Source organism: Lampetra fluviatilis, chromosome 56 (assembly GCF_964198595.1).
Source record: "Lampetra fluviatilis chromosome 56, kcLamFluv1.1, whole genome shotgun sequence".
NCBI lineage: Eukaryota > Metazoa > Chordata > Hyperoartia > Petromyzontiformes > Petromyzontidae > Lampetra > Lampetra fluviatilis.
In genome coordinates, this window is record NC_136330.1 from 6,783,885 (window position 1) to 6,806,820 (window position 22,936).

The 22,936-nt window shown below is 55.5% G+C and overlaps 1 protein-coding gene across 1 annotated transcript in view; it reads right to left on the reverse strand.

The window, feature by feature from the left end:
- COG6 (component of oligomeric golgi complex 6) overlaps positions 1-22,936 on the reverse strand; it is a 63,765-nt gene extending 40,829 nt beyond the window's left edge. The window contains 8 exon segments of the mRNA XM_078880212.1: positions 12,192-12,320; positions 13,789-13,882; positions 15,171-15,241; positions 17,682-17,764; positions 19,288-19,399; positions 20,124-20,182; positions 21,734-21,805; positions 22,796-22,936. Of these exon segments, the coding sequence (XP_078736338.1) occupies positions 12,192-12,320; positions 13,789-13,882; positions 15,171-15,241; positions 17,682-17,764; positions 19,288-19,399; positions 20,124-20,182; positions 21,734-21,805; positions 22,796-22,936 (761 nt within the window).

Sequence of the window (22,936 nt, forward strand, 5' to 3'; positions counted from 1 at the left end):
AAGACCTGAAGCTTCGTGCGGAGCGACAGACCAGGTAGCTTCCACACAGCGTTACGCAACCGATGAAAAGATATTGCCGCTCGACTGATTCGGAGTGAGACCTCTGCTGATAAACTGGAGCCGGTCATGAGCACACTGCCCAGGTATGGGAAACTCTCTACTCTATCCACAACTGCCCCATCACCGATTGGGAGTTGTGGGGGCGAAGTGCCCGATGGTACAAAATACCCAGGCAGGTGCTTAGTTTTGGTGGGGCTGATGGTAAGGCCCCACCTCTTAGTGGCACACTCCAGTCTCAGCAGCAGCGTCTCCAACTCCTCTTCTGAATGAGCAGCTATTACCAAATCATCGGCATACATAACGTGGTTGACCAATAGGGAGCCATCCCTTGATCGCACCCGGGCGTCGATCAGCCTCCCATTATATCTGTACCAAATGGTAATTCCCCCGGTACAGCTATTGAAGGCTTCACGAACTACGCAGTCGAAATAGATGTTAAATAATGTGGGAGCCAGAGGACATCCCTGTCGCACCCCAAGGTGTACAGGGAAAGGCTCCGACTCCCGGCCACGTAGTTTTACCCGGGCCCGCTCACCATCATGAAGGTCCTTAATGATCGTGAGCAGAGGGTCAGGGACTCCGAAAGCACGAAGAACAACCCAGAGCCCAGTCCTACTGATGGTATCATAGGCCTTGACCAGGTCAATAAAGCAGAGATGTAGGTCTTTTTGGAATTCCCTACACCTCTGCTGTAGCAGACGGACAGAAAATATGGCATCTGTGCAGGACCGCCCTTTCCTGAAACCACATTGGGGCTCCGCAAGCCTCTCCTCAGCATGCCTAGCAAGGCGATGTTGAATAATCCTTGCCAGGACCTTACCCGGCACACTGAGGAGTGAGATGCCCCTGTAGTTGTTACAGTCGGTACGGTCCCCCTTCTTAAAGAGGGGGACCACCAGGGCATCCTTCCAGTCCTGCGGAACCCGTCCAGTGGTCCAGACTGTTGTTATGATGTCATATAGGGCAGTCTGTGCACAAACGCCACCCTCCCTCAGCATTTCGCCTGGGAGATCATCTCTGCCCGGTGCCTTCCCTGGTCTCAGACTCCGGATCGCCCTCAGTACTTCCTCAACAGCCGGTACCTCAGCCAGCCACTCACAGGGGGTGACCTCTTCCAATATTTGAGGCACCGCAGCCTCAGCAGGGTTATCCCCACTTTGTGCCATGATGTTTTCCTGGCTGAGAGATTTTCCCTCCCCCAGGACCTCACAGAAATGCTCAGCAAATCTGCAAACCTGTTCCTGGGGGTCGGAGATTGGATCACCGTTTTTTCCTCTAATGATGGTAATAGGTGTGGCGCTACAGGTTACTTTTTTGATGGAGTTAAATAGTGATTTGTGATCGCGGGCTACTGAGGCAGACTCCATCTCCTCAGCAACCCGCGACCACCACCCATCCTTACAGCGCCTCACGGCTCTCCGAACCTCCGAGCGAAGACTGCGGTAAACCTCCTCATTCTCTGACGTGGGATGCTGTAGGCGATGAGAGTGGGCCTGTCGCTTTTTCTCAATTAACCTGAACACCTCCTCCGTCAGCCAGGGTTCCCGGGGAGGTCTGGACCGCGTACCCAAAGCAGCCATTGCAGCTGCATGAGTCACAGTCTTAAACCTCGCCCATTTACCCTCGACATCAGGTGGAGTGGGGGACGATGCCAACCCCAGCTGCAAGCGATGATGAAATTCTCGCTTGCAACTTTCATCAGCTAACTTAGACCAGGCCACTTTTGGTTGGAATGGGATCCTGGGTGTACACCCACCACCGGAGTGGAAGAATGGCAGGCGCATCTTACAGATGACTAGTCGATGGTCAGAGGGCAGATCAGCTCCACGGTAGGTCCTGGTGTCAAGGACATGGGCTCGCATCCGCTGGTCCGTCACTACGTAGTCCAGCAGATGTTCTTGCTTGAACCCGGCATGCATCCATGATGTTGTGTGGATGCGCCGATGCCGGAAGAGCGTGTTGGTAATTACAAGCCCATGGGCTGCACAAAAATCTAGCAGCCTCCTACCGTTATTATTGAGCTGATCTGGCCCATGCCTTCCAATCACTCCAGACCAGGTGCCAGCATCATGACCAACTCGGGCATTGAAGTCACCCAACAAGATGACTCTGTCCCGAGTGGCCACTTTAGCCAGCACCTGTGACAGGAGGTCATAGAAAGCGTCCGACTCATCGGCTTTGCCTGCATCCCTCCACGGATGTTCGTCTTCGGTGGGGGCATAAGTAACCACGACCACCACTCCTCGCCTCTGGTTGATGGGAAGGCGAGCCCAAAGTATCCTGGGGCTTACAGCTTCCCACACCTCACCGCCACGCTCCCACGCCCCCTTCATTCTTTTGTTCAGAAGAAGAGCCACACCCTGTTGTTTGGCAGTCTCCTGCCCCGAGTAGAGGACTGTCCACCCCTCATGGTGGCAGGAGCCAGAACCGGTCCACCGGACCTCCTGAATGCCACAGAGATCCAGGCGGTACCGGTCCAGCTCCCGACAGAGGAGTGGCAGCCTCTCCTCCGCAGTGAGCGTTCGAACATTCCACGTGGCCATCCGCAATGGTTTTTCGTTGTTTCTGGAGGAGCCCCGAGGGTTAAAATTCAATCTCCTGGCTCCGCCAAATGGGGCTTGGCCAGGAGACGTCATAAAAGCCTGACCCCCCGGGGCCTCCGGCACAAGCTTATTAATTACAGGTTTATGTTTAATTCGTAGTTTAGTGGTGGTTAATTGAAGGTGGAGGGGTTACCAGCCCCTCGCACCCGTCCAGAGCCCCCGTTTAGCCACTGTGGTGGTCACAGACGCCATGAGGGGAGAGGCCAATGGGCATTGGCCCTCCCCCCACAGCACTGCCCACGACAGTGTTGCCCGTCCGGCACCGCGAGGAGGTAGGAGGTTGTTTTGCGTGACACACACACAGTGACACACACAGTGACACACACAGTGAAACACACACACACAGTGACACAGTGACACAATGATAGTGACACACACACACACAGTGACACAGTGACAACAACAACAACCGCCATTCGCCACTAAGTGGCGGTGACGTCACCACGACGCTTGTGCCAGGCCATGTGCACCCTGAGGCCACGTGAAGTGTCGAACGCCCGCTGGCAGGAGGTCACGGGGCAGACCCAGGTGCCACGGGTCGACTGACCGAGATGACCGAGACGACTGGCTGATGCACCACCTGTGCCCCCTACTGTGCCAACTTGCTGTGCTTTAGCCACCCGGCGCTCCGCTCGTTGTTGTGAGCGTCGCTCCTCCGCCCTCCGTTGTTGTTGGAGGGCGACTGCCTCCAACTGCCCAGTAGCGTCCTTCACGAGCCTCCTCCACTGAGGCCAATCTTGACACCGCTGGTACCAGTCATCGGCAAGTCCACTCAGCTCCATGTCCTCCTGTACCACATCACTCCATCTCTTCTCTAGCCCGTGCCGCGCCCGTTTAGCCCCCTCGATCCGGCCGAACAAAAGCTGTTTAGGCATGCGGTGGCTGGGCATGCAGGCTACATGACCCAGCCAACGCAGCCTTGCCTGCCGGAGGAGCTCACTGATAGGACTTTGCCCAGATCTTTCAAGGACTTGTGAGCTCCTCACACAATCCAGCCTGGTTAAACCCAGGATGGATCGTAGGCAGGCCAGCCTAAATGTTTCCAACCGGCGAAGATGCTCCACTAGGGGGGTCCACGTTTCGCAAGCGTAGAGAAGGGAGGGAATGACCGTGGCCGAGAAGACCTGAAGCTTCGTGCGGAGCGACAGACCAGGTAGCTTCCACACAGCGTTACGCAACCGACGAAAAGATATTGCCGCTCGACTGATTCGGAGTGAGACCTCTGCTGATAAACTGGAGCCGGTCATAAGCACACTGCCCAGGTATGGGAAACTCTCCACTCTCTCCACAACTGCCCCATCACCGATTGGGAGTTGTGGGGGTGGAGTGCCAGATGGTACAAAATACCCAGGCAGGTGCTTAGTTTTGGTGGGGCTGATGGTAAGGCCCCACCTCTTAGTGGCACGCTCCAGTCTCAGCAGCAGCGTCTCCAACTCCTCTTCTGAATGAGCAGCTATTACCAAATCATCGGCATACATAACGTGGTTGACCAATAGGGAGCCATCCCTTGATCGCACCCGGGCGTCGATCAGCCTCCCATTATATCTGTACCAAATGGTAATTCCCCCGGTACAGCTATTGAAGGCTTCACGAACTACGCAGTCGAAATAGATGTTAAATAATGTGGGAGCCAGAGGACATCCCTGTCGCACCCCAAGGTGTACAGGGAAAGGCTCCGACTCCCGGCCACGTAGTTTTACCCGGGCCCGCTCACCATCATGAAGGTCCTTAATGATCGTGAGCAGAGGGTCAGGGACTCCGAAAGCACGAAGAACAACCCAGAGCCCAGTCCGACTGATGGTATCATAGGCCTTGACCAGGTCAATAAAGCAGAGATGTAGGTCTTTTTGGAATTCCCTACACCTCTGCTGTAGCAGACGGACAGAAAATATGGCATCTGTGCAGGACCGCCCTTTCCTGAAACCGCATTGGGGCTCCGCAAGCCTCTCCTCAGCGTGCCTAGCAAGGCGATGTTGAATAATCCTTGCCAGGACCTTACCCGGCACACTGAGGAGTGAGATGCCCCTGTAGTTGTTACAGTCGGTACGGTCCCCCTTCTTAAAGAGGGGGACCACCAGGGCATCCTTCCAGTCCTGCGGAACCCGTCCAGTGGTCCAGACTGTTGTTATGATGTCATATAGGGCAGTCTGTGCACAAACGCCACCCTCCCTCAGCATTTCGCTTGGGAGATCATCTCTGCCCGGTGCCTTCCCTGGTCTCAGACTCCGGATCGCCCTCAGTACTTCCTCAACAGCTGGTACCTCAGCCAGCCACTCACAGGGGGTGACCTCTTCCAATATTTGAGGCACCGCAGCCATGATGTTTTCCTGGCTGAGAGATTTTCCCTCCCCCAGGACCTCACAGAAATGCTCAGCAAATCTGCAAACCAGTTCCTGGGGGTCGGAGATTGGATCACCGTTTTTTCCTCTAATGATGGTAATAGGTGTGGCGCTGCAGGTTACTTTTTTGATGGAGTTAAATAGTGATTTGTGATCGCGGGCCACTGAGGCAGACTCCATCTCCTCAGCAACCCGCGACCACCACCCATCCTTACAGCGCCTTACGGCTCTCCGAACCTCCGAGCGAAGGCTGCGGTAAACCTCCTCATTCTCTGACGTGGGATGCTGTAGGCGATGAGAGTGGGCCTGTCGCTTTTTCTCAATTAACCTGAACACCTCCTCCGTCAGCCAGGGTTCCCGGGGAGGTCTGGACCGCGTACCCAAAGCAGCCATTGCAGCTGCATGAGTCACAGTCTTAAACCTCGCCCATTTACCCTCGACATCAGGTGGAGTGGGGGACGATGCCAACCCCAGCTGCAAGCGATGATGAAATTCTCGCTTACAACTTTCATCAGCTAACTTAGACCAGACCACTTTTGGTTGGAATGGGATCCTGGGTGTACACCCACCACCGGAGTGGAAGAATGGCAGGCGCATCTTACAGATGACTAGTCGATGGTCAGAGGGCAGATCAGCTCCACGGTAGGTCCTGGTGTCAAGGACATGGGCTCGCATCCGCTGGTCCGTCACTATGTAGTCCAGCAGATGTTCTTGCTTGGACCCGGCATGCATCCATGATGTTGTGTGGATGCGCCGATGCCGGAACAGCGTGTTGGTAATTACAAGCCCATGGGCTGCACAAAAATCTAGCAGCCTCCTACCGTTATTATTGAGCTGATCTGGCCCATGCCTTCCAATCACTCCAGACCAGGTGCCAGCATCATGACCAACTCGGGCATTGAAGTCACCCAACAAGATGACTCTGTCCCGAGTGGCCACTTTAGCCAGCACCTGTGACAGGAGGTCATAGAAAGCGTCCGACTCATCGGCTTTGCCTGCATCCCTCCACGGATGTTCGTCTTCGGTGGGGGCATAAGTAACCACGACCACCACTCCTCGCCTCTGGTTGATGGGAAGGCGAGCCCAAAGTATCCTGGGGCTTACAGCTTCCCACACCTCACCGCCACGCTCCCACGCCCCCTTCATTCTTTTGTTCAGAAGAAGAGCCACACCCTGTTGTTTGGCAGTCTCCTGCCCCGAGTAGAGGACTGTCCACCCCTCATGGTGGCAGGAGCCAGAACCGGTCCACCGGACCTCCTGAATGCCACAGAGATCCAGTCGGTACCGGTCCAGCTCCCGACAGAGGAGTGGCAGCCTCTCCTCCGCAGTGAGCGTTCGAACATTCCACGTGGCAGTGACACACACAGTGACACACACAGTGACATACACAGTGACACAGCGACACACACAGTGACACACACAGTGACACAGTGACACACACAGTGACACACACACAGTGACACACACAGTGACACACACAGTGAAACACACACACACAGTGACACAGTGACACAGTGATAGTGACACACACACACAGTGACACACACAGTGACACACACAGTGACACACACACAGTGACACACACAGTGACACACACAGTGAAACACACACACACAGTGACACAGTGACACAGTGATAGTGACACACACATACACAGTGACACACACAGTGACACACACAGTGACACAGTGACACACACACACACAGTGACACACACAGTGACACACAGAGTAACACACACACACAGCGACACAGTGACACACACAGTGACACACACAGTGACACACACATTGACACAGTGACACAGTGATAGTGACACACACAGTGACACAGTGACACACACACACACAGTGACACACACAGTGACACACACACAGTGACACAGTGACACACACAGTGACACAGTGACACACACAGTGAAACGCACACAGTGACACACACACACAGTGACACAGTGACACACACAGTGACACAGTGACACACACAGTGACACACACAGTGACACACACAGTGACACACACACACACAGTGACACAGTGACACACACAGTGACACACACACACAGTGACACACACACAGTGACACACACAGTGACACACAGTGAAACACACACACGCACAGTGACACACACACACAGTGACACAGCGACACACACAGCGACACACACACAGTGACACACACAGCGACACACACACACAGTGAAACAGTGACACACACAGTGACACAGTGACACACACAGTGAAACACACAGTGACACACACAGTGACACACACAGTGACACACACACACACAGTGACACAGTGACACACACAGTGACACACACACACAGTGACACACACACAGTGACACACACAGTGACACACAGTGAAACACACACACGCACAGTGACACACACACACAGTGACACAGCGACACACACAGCGACACACACACAGTGACACACACAGTGACACACACAGCGACACACACACACAGTGAAACAGTGACACACACACAGTGATAGTGACACACACAGTGACACACACACACAGTGATAGTGACACACACACAGTGACACACACACAGTGACACAGTGACACACACACAGTGACACACACACAGTGACACACACACAGTGACACAGTGACACACACACAGTGACACAGTGACACACACACAGTGATAGTGACACACACACAGTGACACACACACAGTGACACACACACAGTGACACAGTGACACACACACAGTGACACAGTGACACACACAGTGATAGTGACACACACACACAGTGAAACAGTGACACACACAGTGACACAGTGACACACACACAGTGATAGTGACACACACAGTGATAGTGACACACACACAGTGACACACACACAGTGATAGTGACACACACACAGTGACACAGTGACACACACACACAGTGATAGTGACACACACACAGTGATAGTGACACACACACAGTGACACACACACAGTGACACACACACAGTGACACAGTGACACACACACAGTGACACAGTGACACACACACAGTGATAGTGACACACACACAGTGACACACACACAGTGACACACACACAGTGACACACACACAGTGATAGTGACACACACACAGTGACACAGTGACACACACACAGTGATAGTGACACACACACAGTGACACACACACAGTGACACACACACAGTGACACAGTGACACACACACAGTGACACAGTGACACACACACAGTGACACACACACAGTGATAGTGACACACACACAGTGATAGTGACACACACACAGTGACACAGTGACACACACACAGTGATAGTGACACACACACAGTGACACAGTGACACACACACAGTGATAGTGACACACACACAGTGATAGTGACACACACACAGTGACACAGTGACACACACACAGTGATAGTGACACACACACAGTGACACACACACAGTGACACACACACAGTGACACACACACAGTGACACAGTGACACACACACAGTGACACAGTGACACACACACAGTGACACAGTGACACACACACAGTGACACACACACAGTGATAGTGACACACACACAGTGATAGTGACACACACACAGTGACACAGTGACACACACACAGTGATAGTGACACACACACAGTGACACACACACAGTGACACACACACAGTGACACAGTGACACACACACAGTGACACAGTGACACACACACAGTGATAGTGACACACACACAGTGACACACACACAGTGACACACACACAGTGACACAGTGACACACACACAGTGACACAGTGACACACACAGTGATAGTGACACACACACACAGTGAAACAGTGACACACACAGTGACACAGTGACACACACACAGTGATAGTGACACACACAGTGATAGTGACACACACACAGTGACACACACACAGTGATAGTGACACACACACAGTGACACAGTGACACACACACACAGTGATAGTGACACACACACAGTGATAGTGACACACACACAGTGACACACACACAGTGACACACACACAGTGATAGTGACACACACACAGTGACACAGTGACACACACACAGTGACAGTGACACACACACAGTGACACACACACAGTGATAGTGACACACACACAGTGACACAGTGACACACACACAGTGATAGTGACACACACACAGTGACACACACACAGTGATAGTGACACACACACAGTGACACAGTGACACACACACAGTGATAGTGACACACACACAGTGACACAGTGACACACACACAGTGATAGTGACACACACACAGTGACACACACACAGTGATAGTGACACACACACAGTGACACAGTGACACACACACAGTGATAGTGACACACACACAGTGATAGTGACACACACACAGTGACACAGTGACACACACACACAGTGATAGTGACACACACACAGTGATAGTGACACACACACAGTGACACACACACAGTGACACACACACAGTGACACAGTGACACACACACAGTGATAGTGACACACACAGTGACACACACAGTGATATAGACACACAGTGATAGTGACACACACACAGTGATAGTGACACACACACAGTGACACACACACAGTGATAGTGACACACACACAGTGACACAGTGACACACACACAGTGATAGTGACACACACACAGTGACACACACACAGTGATAGTGACACACACACAGTGACACAGTGACACACACACAGTGATAGTGACACACACACAGTGATAGTGACACACACACACAGTGATAGTGACACACACACAGTGACACACAGTGATAGTGACACACACACAGTGATAGTGACACACACACAGTGATAGTGACACACACACAGTGACACACACACAGTGACACACACACAGTGACACAGTGACACACACACAGTGATAGTGACACACACAGTGACACACACAGTGATATAGACACACAGTGATAGTGACACACACACAGTGATAGTGACACACACACAGTGAAACAGTGACACACAGTGACACACACACACAGTGACACAGTGACACACACACACACAGTGACACAGTGACACACACACAGTGACACACACAGTAACACAGTAACACACAGTGACACACACACAATGATACACACACACAGTAACACACACACAGTGACACACACACACAGTGACACACACACAGTGACACACACACAGTGACACACACAGTGACACACACACAGTGACACACACACAGTGACACACACATAGTGACACACACATAGTGACACACACACAGTGACACACACACAGTGACACACACAGTGACACACACACAGTGACACACACACAGTGACACACACACACAGTAATACACACAGTGACACACACACAGTGACACACACACAGTGACACACACACACAGTAATACACACAGTGACACACACACAGTGACACACACACAGTGACACACACACACAGTAATACACACAGTGACACACACACAGTGACACACACACAGTGACACACACACAGTGACACACACACAGTGATAGTGACACACACACACACACAGTTACACAGTGACACACACACAGTGACACACACACAGTGACACAAAGACAAAGATCCCCCGTATAGACTCAACAGACTGTAGGGGCAAGTGCTGTTAGCGAGCACCTATGAAGGCCGAAACGGCACACGAGGGGGTGGGTGGCCAGCACCACGCCCGGCCGCCTTTGTCTCCCCAGTGGCGATGTTTACACACCGCTCCGGGTACTCATTTGAGGCTGAGTCGACCCAGGGGAAGCCCAGGACCGGTTCAGATAATCGTCACTGCTGTTGGCCGGGAGCGGGAATCGAACTCGGGTCGCCAGGTTCATAGCGCAGCGCTAACCGCTGCACCACCGCTCCCCTAACGACGATGCTGCTAGTGACGATGTTACTGATCGTGACGATGCTGCTGCTGCTACTGATCGTGACGATGCTGCTGCTGCTACTGATCGTGACGATGCTACTGATCGTGACGATGCTGCTGCTGATCGTGACGATGCTGCTGCTGCTACTGATCGTGACGATGCTGCTGCTGATCGTGACGATGCTGCTGCTGCTACTGATCGTGATGATGCTACTGATCGTGACGATGCTGCTGCTGCTACTGATCGTGACGATGCTGCTGATCGTGATGATGCTGCTGCTGCTACTGATCGTGACGATGCTACTGATCGTGACGATGCTGCTGATCGTGATGATGCTGCTGCTGCTACTGATCGTGACGATGCTACTGATCGTGACGATGCTACTGATCGTGATGATGCTGCTGCTGCTACTGATCGTGACGATGCTGCTGATCGTGATGATGCTGCTGCTGCTACTGATCGTGACGATGCTACTGATCGTGACGATGCTACTGATCGTGACGATGCTACTGATCGTGATGATGCTGCTGCTGCTACTGATCGTGACGATGCTACTGATCGTGACGATGCTGCTGCTGATCGTGACGATGCTGCTGATCGTGATGATGCTGCTGCTGATCGTGACGATGCTACTGATCGTGATGATGCTGCTGCTGATCGTGACGATGCTACTGATCGTGACGATGCTGCTGATCGTGACGATGCTGCTGCTGATCGTGACGATGCTACTGATCGTGATGATGCTGCTGCTGATCGTGACGATGCTACTGATCGTGACGATGCTGCTGATCGTGACGATGCTACTGATCGTGATGATGCTGCTGCTGATCGTGACGATGCTACTGATCGTGATGATGCTGCTGCTGCTACTGATCGTGACGATGCTACTGATCGTGACGATGCTGCTGATCGTGACGATGCTACTGATCGTGATGATGCTGCTGCTGATCGTGACGATGCTGCTGCTGCTACTGATCGTGACGATGCTGCTGCTGATCGTGACGATGCTGCTGCTGATCGTGACGATGCTACTGATCGTGACGATGCTGCTGATCGTGACGATGCTACTGATCGTGATGATGCTGCTACTGATCGTGACGATGCTGCTGCTGCTACTGATCGTGACGATGCTGCTGCTGATCGTGACGATGCTGCTGCTGATCGTGACGATGCTACTGATCGTGACGATGCTGCTGCTGCTACTGATCGTGACGATGCTGCTGCTGATCGTGACGATGCTACTGATCGTGACGATATCACTGACGATGCCGCTGCCGATGACGACGACGACGACGACGACGACGACGCGGACGTTGCCGGCTCACCGCAGCGGGTCGTGGGAGTGCATCTCGATTGGCCGCGGGGTCCCCCCGGGTCCGCCCCGCGTCAGCGCGTCGATGAAGCCTCTCACGACGGCGCTCCTCCGCCCCGTGCCAAACTCATCCAGCGTGTACCTGGCACCAGCGGGGGGGGGGGGGGGTAGCGGGGGGCCGGGGTCACTGTTAACCGAGGAACTACTGTACAGGGGTCGTGGGTTAGATTCAGAACCGAAGGCTGACTGTATATTTGGAGTCTGCGTGTCTCTCTCTCTCTCATCATCATCACGCTGGCTAGGAGATGGGGGTGGTGGAGGGGGTGGTGGAGGGGGTGGTGGAGGGGTGGTGGAGGGGGTGGTGGTGGAGGGGGTGGTGGAGAAGGTGGTGGTGGAGAGGGTGGTGGTGGAGGGGGTGGTGGAGGGGGTGGAGGGGGGGTGGTGGAGGGGGTGGTGGAGGGGGTGGTGGAGGGGGTGGTGGTGGAGGGGGTGGTGGAGAAGGTGGTGGTGGAGAGGGTGGTGGTGGAGGGGGTGGTGGTGGTGGTGGTGGAGGGGGTGGTGGAGGGGGTGGTGAGGGTGGTGGTATTGGTGGTGGTGGAGGGGGTGGTGGAGGGGGTGGTGGTGGAGGGGGTGGTGGTGGTGGTGGTGGAGGGGGTGGTGGAGGGGGTGGTGAGGGTGGTGGTATTGGTGGTGGTGGAGGGGGTGGTGGAGGGGGTGGAGGGGGTGGTGGAGGGGGGGGTGGTGGTGGTGGAGGGGGTGGTGAGGGTGGTGGTGGAGGGGGTGGTGGAGGGGGTGTAGGTGGTGGTGGTGGAGGGGGTGGTGGAGGGGGTGGAGGTGGTGGAGGGGGTGGTGGAGGTGGTGGTGGAGGGGGTGGTGGAGGGGGTGGTGGAGGGGGGGGTGGTGGTGGTGGTGGAGGGGGTGGTGGAGGGGGTGGTGAGGGTGGTGGTGGTGGTGGTGGAGGGGGTGGAGGGGGTGGTGGAGGGGGGGGTAGTGGTGGAGGGGGTGGTGAAGGGGGTGGAGGGGGTGGTGGAGGGGGTGGAGGGGGGGGGTGGTGGTGGAGGGGGTGGTGAAGGGGGTGGAGGGGGTGGTGGAGGGGGCGGTGGTGGTGGTGGTGGTGGAGGTGGAGGGTGTGGTGGTGGTGGAGAGGGTGGTGGAGGGGGTGGAGGGGGGGGTGGTGGTGGAGGGGGTGGTGAAGGGGGTGGAGGGGGTGGTGGAGGGGGCGGTGGTGGTGGTGGAGGTGGTGGTGGTGGTGGTGGTGGAGGTGGTGGTGGTGGTGGTGGTGGTGGTGGAGGTGGTGAGGGTGGTGGTGGTGGTGGAGGTGGTGGTGGTGGTGGTGAGGGTGGTGGTGGTGGAGGGGGTGGAGGGGGTGGTGGTGGAGAGGGTGGTGGTGGAGGTGGTGGTGGTGGAGAGGGTGGTGGTGGAGGTGGTGGTGGTGGAGGGGGTGGTGGTGGTGGTGGTGGTGGAGGTGGTGGTGGAGGTGGTGGTGGTGGAGGGGGTGGTGGTGGTGGTGGTGGTGGAGGTGGTGGTGGAGGTGGTGGTGGTGGAGGGGGTGGAGGTGGTGGTGGTGGAGGGGGTGGTGAGGGTGGTGGTGGTGGTGGTGAGGGCCTCACTTGAGCAGCATGGGGCGCTCCTGCAGTGCTGCGAGGGCGCGGGCGAGGACGCACGCCACGTCGCACGAGTCGTGCGTCATGCTGCGGCACTCACCTGTGCAAGCGCGCGTACAAAGACAAAGGACACCCCGCCCCCAGCGTAGCCTTCAGCGGGCGGTCGGGGCAAGTGCGAACGGACGCGAGCCGCACCTTCGAAGGCCCGGCGCGCGGACGCACTGACGTACGCTTTGTGTGCCCGGCAGAGGTCGCAACCGGGTACCCGATACCCGTACCCTACCCGATACCCGGCTACCCGTACCCGGCCTGGGTACGGGTAGGCCGTGAGTCACTGGTGAGTAACTGTTTGCCACTCATTTCCCAACGTCTTGTCTCTTCTCACAATTCAAGTTCCTAGAATCAACCCACCCGCGCCTGCAACATGGCTTCATCCCAGAGGTCGCAATCAGGTACCCGATACCCGTACCCTACCTGTACCCGGTCGGGTACTGGTAGGGTACGGGTACGGGTAGGGTACGGTACGGGTAGGGTACGGGTAGGGTACGGGTAAGGAATCAAAACCCGTTTGCGACCTCTGGTCCTCGGCAACGTGGCGGCGTTTGTGAATCGTACCGGGTACTCGTTCGAGGCTGAGTCTAGCTAGAGGAGGACCAGGACCGGTTCGTATAATCGTCACACACACCCGGACAAAGATCCCCCGTGTAGCCTTAACAGACTGTAGGGGCAAGTGCTGTTAGCGAGCACCTACGAAGGCCGGCACGGTACACGAGGGGGTGGGTGGCCAGCATCACGCCCGACCGCCTTTGTCTCCCCAGTGGCGATGTTTACACACCGCACCAGGTACTCGTGTTAAGGCTGAGTCGACCTAGGAGAGCCCCAGGACCGGTTCTGATATTTGTTATTGATGTTGGCTGCTATGAGCAGGAATGGAACTCGAGTCTTTGCCGTAGCGCAGTACGCAAACCACTGCACCACCACTCCCCACATATATACAAAGACAAATACTCTTCCGTGTAGCCTTCACAGACTGTAGGGGCAAGTGCTGTTAGCGAGCACCTACGAAGGACGGCACGGCACACGAGGGGGTGGGTGGCCAGCGCCACGCCCGGCCGCCTTTGTCTCCCCAGTGACGACGTTTACTACACTCTGCACAAGGTACTAATTTCAGGCTGAGTCGACCTAGTGGAGGCCCGGGACCGGTGCAGATTATCGTCACTGCGGTGTTGGTGGCCGTGAGCGGGACTCGAACTCGGGTCTCTGCAGGGTTCGTAGCGCAGCGCGCCAACCACAGCGCCACCGCTCCCCAGATAACATAGTTTCGTTGTTTTAGTTAATGCGAGCCGGGCCCTGAGTGAGTCTATGTGGTCTCTGCCCGGAGAAGTCACCTTGGGCCCAGCGGTAAAGTCTCTCATAGGCGGCCTCCTGGTGTAGAGCCATCTGCTCCATGATCTCCAGGCTGAGGGTGGAGGAGGGTGGGGGGGCGAGGGTGGGTGAGCGGGCGGGTGAGCGGGCGGGTGAGCGGGCGGGTTAGAACATGGATTGCTGGGTGGGCCGGCGGACTTCTGAGTCATTGAGTGGGAAGGTGAGTGAATGGGTGAATGGGTGAATGGGTGAGCGAGTGAATGGGTGGGAGGGTGGGTGAGTGGGTGAATGGGTGGGTGGATGGGTAAGCGAGTGAATGGGTGGGAGGGTGGGTGAGTGGGTGAATGGGTGGGTGGATGGGTGAGCGAGTGAATGGGTGGGAGGGTAGGTGAATGGGTGGGTGAATAGGTAGGTGCGTGAGTGAATGGGTGGATGGGCGAGGGAGTGAATGGGTGGGAGGGTGGTGAAGTGGGTGGTTAATAGGTAGGTGCGTGAGTGAATGGGTGAGCGAGTGAATGGGTGGGAGGGTGGGTGAGTGGGTGAATAGGTAGGAGCGTGAGTGAATGAGTGAGCGAGTGAATGGGTGGGAGGGTGGTGAAGTGGGTGGGTGAATAGGTAGGTGCGTGAGTGAATGGGTGAGCGAGTGAATGGGTGGGAGGGTGGGTGAGTGAGTGGGTGAATAGGTAGGTGCGTGAGTGAATGGGTGAGCGAGTGAATGGGTGGGAGGGTGGGTGAGTGGGTGAATAGGTAGGAGCGTGAGTGAATGGGTGAGCGAGTGAATGGGTGGGAGGGTGGGTGAGCGAGTGAATGGGTGGGAGGGTGGGTGAGTGGGTGGGTGAATAGGTAGGAGTGTGAGTGAATGGGTGGATGGGTGAGCGAGTGAATGGGTTGGAGGGTGGGTGAATGGGAAGGTGAATAGGTAGGTGCGTGAGTGAATGAGTGAATGGGTGAGCGAGTGAATGGGTGGGAGGGTGGGTGAGTGGGTAGGTGAATAGGTACAGTGAGGGAAAAAAGTATTTCATCCCCTGCTGATTTTGTACGTTTGCCCACTGACAAAGAAATGATCAGTCTATAATTTTAATGGTAGGTTTAGTTGAACAGTGAGAGACAGAAAAACAACAACAACATCCAGAAAAACGCATGTCAAAAATGTTATAAATTGATTTGCATTTTAATGAGGGAAATAAGTATTTGACCCCTCTGCAAAACATGACTTAGTGCTTGGTGGCAAAACCCTTGTTGGCAATCACAGAGGTCAGACGATTCTTGTAGTTGGCCACCAGGTTTGCACCCATCTCAGGAGGGATTTCGTCCCACCACTCCTCTTTGCAGATCTTCTCCAAGTCATTAAGGTTTCGAGGCCGACGTTTGGCAACTCGAACCTTCAGCTCCCTCCACAGATTTTCTATGGGATCGAGGTCTGGAGACTGGCTAGGCCACTCCAGGACCTTAATGTGCTTCTTCTTGAGCCACTCCTTTGGTTGCCTTGGCCGTGTGTTTTGGGTCATTGTCATGCTGGAATACCCATTCACGACCACTGCAGCGACGAAAACTTCTAATCATGGGTAACCATGGGTAACCCACGCGTAACCATGGGTAACCCGCGCGTATCCATGGGTAACCCGTGCGTAACCATGGGTAACCCGTGCGTAACCATGGGTAACCCGTGCGTATCCATGGGTAACCCGTGCGTAACCATGGGTAACCCGTGCGTAACCATGGGTAACCCGTGCGTAACCATGGGTAACCCGTGCGTAACCATGGGCAACCCGTGCGTAACCATGGGTAACCCGTGCGTAACCATGGGTAACCCGTGCGTATCCATGGGTAACCCGTGCGTATCCATGGGTAACCCGCGCGTAACCGTGGGTAACCCGCACGTAACCATGGGTAACCCGCGCGTATCCATGGGCAACCCGCGCGTAACCATGGGTAACCCGTGCGTAACCATGGGGAACCCGCGCGTATCCATGGGTAACCCGTGCGTAACCATGGGCAACCCGTGCGTAACCATGGGTAACCCGCGCGTACCTGCTTGGTGACTCGCAAGGCGAGTTGGAATGAAGTTGAACTCAAGTACCAGCTGGTCTCCGCAAGAATCCGCGGGTTAACCGCAGGTAACCCGTGCGTAACCATGGGCAACCCGTGCGTAACCATGGGTAACCCGTGCGTAACCATGGGCAACCCGCGCGTAACCATGGGTAACCCGCGCGTGCCTGCTTGGTGACTCGCAAGGCGAGTTGGAATGAAGTTGAACTCAAGTACCAGCTGGTCTCCGCAGGTAGCCGCTGGTTAACCGCAGGTAACCCGTGCGTAACCATGGGTAACCCGTGCGTAACCATGGGTAACCCGCGCGTAACCATGGGTAACCCGCGAGTACCTGCTTGGTGACTCGCAAGGCGAGTTGGAATGAAGTTGAACTCAAGTACCAGCTGGTCTCCGCAGGTAGCCGCTGGTTAACCGCAGGTACCAGCGATTACCTGCGACCCACTGCACGGAGCGGGTGGTGGTGGGGTGGGGGGTGCATGTCGTACCCGGCCGTCTGCTGATTGGTCCTCAGCAGCACCTTGACGTCGTTGTGGATGCACTTGACCCGGGCCAGAACGTCGAAAAATTCCTGCGGTGGTACGTGGGGAGGGGTGGGGTGGGTTGGTGGGGGGGGGGTGATGGAAATTAAAAAAATTAACCCGTAAAAACAAAGTTTTTCACTATAAATCCTTTATATGCGTGTTCAATGGGCCACAACCCAGCCCACATTGGTCTTTGAAACGGGCGGCTAGAGTCCTCTCGTCCTCTGGCTTGAGATGGCTGCCACCTATGGGTCAGATGATTGCATGGCACCATTAAGCAATTGGTAATTCAATATAATATTTTTGTCCTAAAAAGTGTAAAATGTTGGACATATTTTTTCACGAACATAAATTGTCACGCACAACGAGTCTGTGTGCAAAATGTCAGCTCGATTGGATCACGGGAAGTGGGTTAAAAAACGACCAAAAGATTTGCACGGTCGTAAGCGCGCAAGCAAGCAAGCAAGTGAACTTAATATAAAGGATTTAAAAAATGTTTGCGTATTTCAAAACGAGTAAAGACCGTGATGATGGGTACAAACTGAGTAATCGTTGGAAAGATGTTATGAACCATGTAAAAAAGAATTAACTACGCATATTTGTACCATCTTATTTGACAGGTACTATTCTATTTATTCTAGATATGAAGCTTTCGTGACTGCAAGGATTCATATTCGTAGGTTTTTTCGGTAAAGTCACGTAGGTAAAAAATTTAAATGAATAAAAGTAAAAAAAAATCACGACGTTTCGGAGGCAACACAAACTTCCGTCCACCTGAAGATGGAGGCTTGTGTTGCCTCCGAAACGTCGTGATTTATTATTTTATTTCTATTATTATTTCTATTTTTTTATTATTAATTTTTTGCCTACGTGACTTTACCGAAAAACCCTAACAGTACGAATCCTTGCAGTCACGAAAGCTTCAAATCTAGAAAGGAGTAAAGACAAATCATGCACACGCATGGACGCTGTGACGTGTAGCCGCGGCTCCGTTTGTGGCAATAATCATCGTCGTCGTCGTCCATTCATATCACTCGTTGCGACCATGTGCCCATGTGAGCGTGTGAGCGTGTGAGCGAGCGCGTGAGCATGCGAGTGTGTGAGCGTGTGAGCGTGTGATCATGTGAGCGTGTGAGCGTGCGAGCGTGTGAGCGTGTGAGCATGTGAGCGAGTAAGCAGGTGACCATGTGCCCGTGTGAGCGCGTTAGCGTGCGAGTGTGTGATTGTGTGATCGTGTGAGCGTGTGAGTGTGTGATTGTGTGAGCGAAGTGAGCGTGTGAGCGTGCGAGTGTGTGAGCGTGTGAGCGAGTAAGCAGGTGACCATGTGCCCGTGTGAGCGTGTGATCGTGTGAGCGAGCGAATCGGTGTGTGAGCAAGCGAGCTTGTGAGCGACCGTGCAATCGAGCGTGTGTGAGCGTGCGAGCGAGCGAGTGATCGTGTAAGCGAGCGATATTGAGCTTTCCAAGTCAGAGAGTGAGCGACTGAGCACGCGAGCGAGCGTGCGGATCGTCTTTGTTTCCATGACAACAAGGTGGGGGGGGGGCGGTGGTGGAGGGGGGAGGGCTGTTACCATGGTGATGGAGGAGTCCCTGGACCCGCGGAGGATTCGAACCTCGTCCGCCGTGAGCTGGAAGCGCGAGAGGAAGGCGTCCGCTACCCGGGCTCGCACGCCCAGCCGCTGCCTGCACGGACACGGTGGCGAGGAGATGTTGACTACCTCGCCTGGTGCACAGGAGGTCGTGGGTTCGTTTGTGTGTGTGTGTGTGTCTGTGTGTGTGTCTGTGTGTGTGTTGTGGGGAGCGGTAGTGTAGCGGTTAGCGCGCTGCACTACGAACTTGGCGACCCGGGTTCGATTCCCGCTCACGGCAAACACCAGTGACGATTATCTGAACCGGTCCTGGGCCTCCCCTAGGTCGACTCAGCCTCAAATGAGTACCTGGTGCGATGTGTAAACATCGCCACTGGGGAGACAAAGGCGGTCGGGCGTGGTGCTGGCCACCCACCCCCTCGTGTGCCGTTCCGGCCTTCATAGGTGCTCGCTAACAGCACTTGCCCCTACAGTCTGTTAAGGCTATACGGGGGATCTTTATCTTTGTCTGTGTGTGTGTCTGTGTGTAGCGGTGAGCACGCTGCGCTATGAACCCGGCGACCCAAGTTCGACTCCCGTTCACGGCCAACACCGGTGACGATCATCTAAACCGGTCCCGGGCCTCCGCTAGGTCGACTTAGCCTGAAATTAGGACCTTGCGTGTTGTGTAAAGAACAACACTTGGCGTGGCGTGGTGCTACAGCACCTACGAAGACCGTTCGCTGCTTGCTAACGGCACTTTCCCCAACCGCCTTGTGTGGGCTACACGGGGGACCTTTGTCTTTGTGCGTGCGTGTGAGTGCGTGCGCTGGGCTCACATCTCAGCCTGAAGTTTCGTCGTCTTCCCGATGAGATCCCGCGTCTCCTCCTTCGTTGCCTGTGCATTTGTCCGAGGTGTCGTCTCAACATTAATCGTAACAGGTCACAGCATTGTAGTACCAAGACAAAAACCCTCCCACGTGTCGCCTTAAACCAGGGGTGGGGAACGTCCGGCCCGCGGGCCGTACAAGGCCCCGCAAAATCATTTGGGTCTGGCCCTGCCAAGGCAACCGCAGGCGGGACTCGAAATTCAATAAATCTAGGAGCAAACCTGAAAAAGCAGTTGCAAGTAGCAGCAACATCGTCAATATCACATGCCTCACCAAAGAGAAGCAGTTCCAGCCATCACATTAGGGGTGAGTTACACATTCCTGCGGAGGGAGCTGGTAGGAACGTTGGGTTGCTCGGTCAATGGCCTGCAGGGTCAACGGCCAGGGCGTGGTGTTTTCCGCAAATATGCCCGACTGTGAGGGCGGGCACAAGCTGGTGTGAGTAGGTTAAACGTTGAGTTTGTAAGGGCACCACGGGGTGACCAGCCCCTCCCCACCCCTCCCACCCCCCACCCTCCCCACCCAGCCCCTCCCCACCCTCCCCACCCAGCCCCTCCCCACCCAGCCCCTCCCCACCCTCCCCTCCCCTCCACACCCAGACCCTCCCCACCCTCCCCTCCCCACCCTCCCCACCCAGCCCCGCACCCACCCTCCCCTCCCCACCCTCCCCACTCAGCCCCTCCCCACCCTCCCCTCCCCTCCCCACACAGCCCCTTCCCTCCCCACCAGCCCCTCCCCACCCTCCCCTCTCCACCCCTCCCATTTTTGGATGCACGACGGACACAATAATCCCCTGTGGGCTGGTGGAACCAGGAGGTTCCTCCCAGTATGAAATGTTTGACCAAATTTTGTATTGCCCGCGAATGGTATTATATAAATATTCAAATGGTCCTTGTAAAAAAAAAGGTTCCCCACCCCTGCCTCAAACAGACTGTAGCAACCTAAGAGGGCCGGCACTGTGGCACACGAGGGGGTGGGTGGCCAGCACCACGCCCGGCCGCCTTTGTCTCCCCAGTGGCGATGTTTACTACACACCAACCACCAGGCACTCATTAGAGGCGGAGTCGACCTAAGGGAGGCAAATTGGCATTGTATTCATAAGTACAGCAGAAAACACATTCAAAGTAAATTTTAATTTATTTACATACGGCCCGTAAAGCTCGACGTTTCAGGACGGTGCCTCCACCTTCTCGGCCGAGCGAACGGCTCCGATGACGATTGTCGTCGCTGAGTGAGACGCAACAAGGCGTCACGTCGTGACGAGTCATCGTCGCGAATAATCCTGCCCTCCCAACCCCCTCACCACCTCGCCCTCTCACCCTCGCCCTAACGCCTCTGACCCTCGCCCTCCCAACCCTCACCACCTCGCCCTCTGACCCTCGCCTACTCACCCCTGACCCTCACCTTTTCACCCCTGACCCTCATCCTCTCACCTCTGACCCTCGCCCTTTCACCCCTGACCCTCGCCCTCTCACCCCTGACCCTCGCCCTCTCACCCCTGACCCTCTTCCCCAGGAGTGTGGCTGTGGAACGGCGTCACCGCACATTCCAGCACTGACCTTGATGCGCGAGGTCATGTCCTGGCAGCACGAGGCCATGGCCTGGACGTCGGAGATGATGCTGTCGAGGTCCTGCAGGGCGGACAGAGAGAGGGGCAAAATGTCACGGGGCGTCACGGTGATGTTGACTACCTCGCCTGGTGTACAGGAGGTCGTGGGTTCGATCCCGACCCTGACGCCTGCTGCTGTATATTTAGAGTTTGCGTGTCTCTCCCCGTGGTCGCGTGGATTTTTTTTCTCCGGGTCCTCCGTTTTTTCCCCGACACATTTAGAATCAACGTCACGCGTTTCGAGCAATTGGCTGTTATCAATTTCAACATAAGCCACTTGGTTGAGCTATCATTTGCGATAGCCAGCAGGTCGCCTATGAAGAAGATCTACACAGCTCAGAGGGGGGCCTTACCTGGTAAAATAAAAAAATGTGGGGGGCGTGAAAGCACTTAGTGTCCCCGTGTCTTGTGGGCCCCCCCCCCACCCATCCCCGGCACCCTCCCTGCACCCCCCCCCCGCGACCGCCACCCCTTACCGTGCGTTCCTCCGCGTCACCGTCGTTTCTCCCCGCGTGTTCCCATTCTGTCACTTTGTGTGTCTCGGTGAGTTCCGGTGTATCTTCATGCGTCCCCCATGTTGCACCCCAGGTGTCTCCGTGCGTCCCCCCCCATCCCCGCACCTCTGTGAAATCGTGGAATCGTCCGACGACCTGTGTCTCCCCGTGTCATGGTGCGTCTGCCACGGTGTCTCCCCACGTCCCTTAAGCCTCTGTGACGCCGCGAAATCCGCTCGCCAACCGCCCGCCGAACGGAGCCGCATCTGCCCGTAAATCAGAGGTCGCAAACGGGTTTTGATTCCTTACCTGTACCCGGCCACACCAGGGTCGCAAACGGCTACCCGTACGGGTAGCCGGGCCTCGGGTAGGGTACGGGTATCGGGTACCCGGTTGCGACCTCTGCCGTAAATCCTGTCTCTCTACGTGTCCCGCAGCGTCTTCCCCCGTGAGTCTCGCCCCCCCGCCGTGTGCCTCCGCGTGTCCCTCCGCGCGTCCCTCCGCGCGTGTCCCCGCACCTCCTTGACGTCACGGAAGCCGCTCACGAACTGCTCATTGACGCCGAGGCTGCGACGTTCGATGTCTCCGCGGAGACTCCGTCTGGAGCGCAGGGAGTTGTCCGTGAAGAACTCGGACAGGGCACGCAGCGCGTCCAGCAT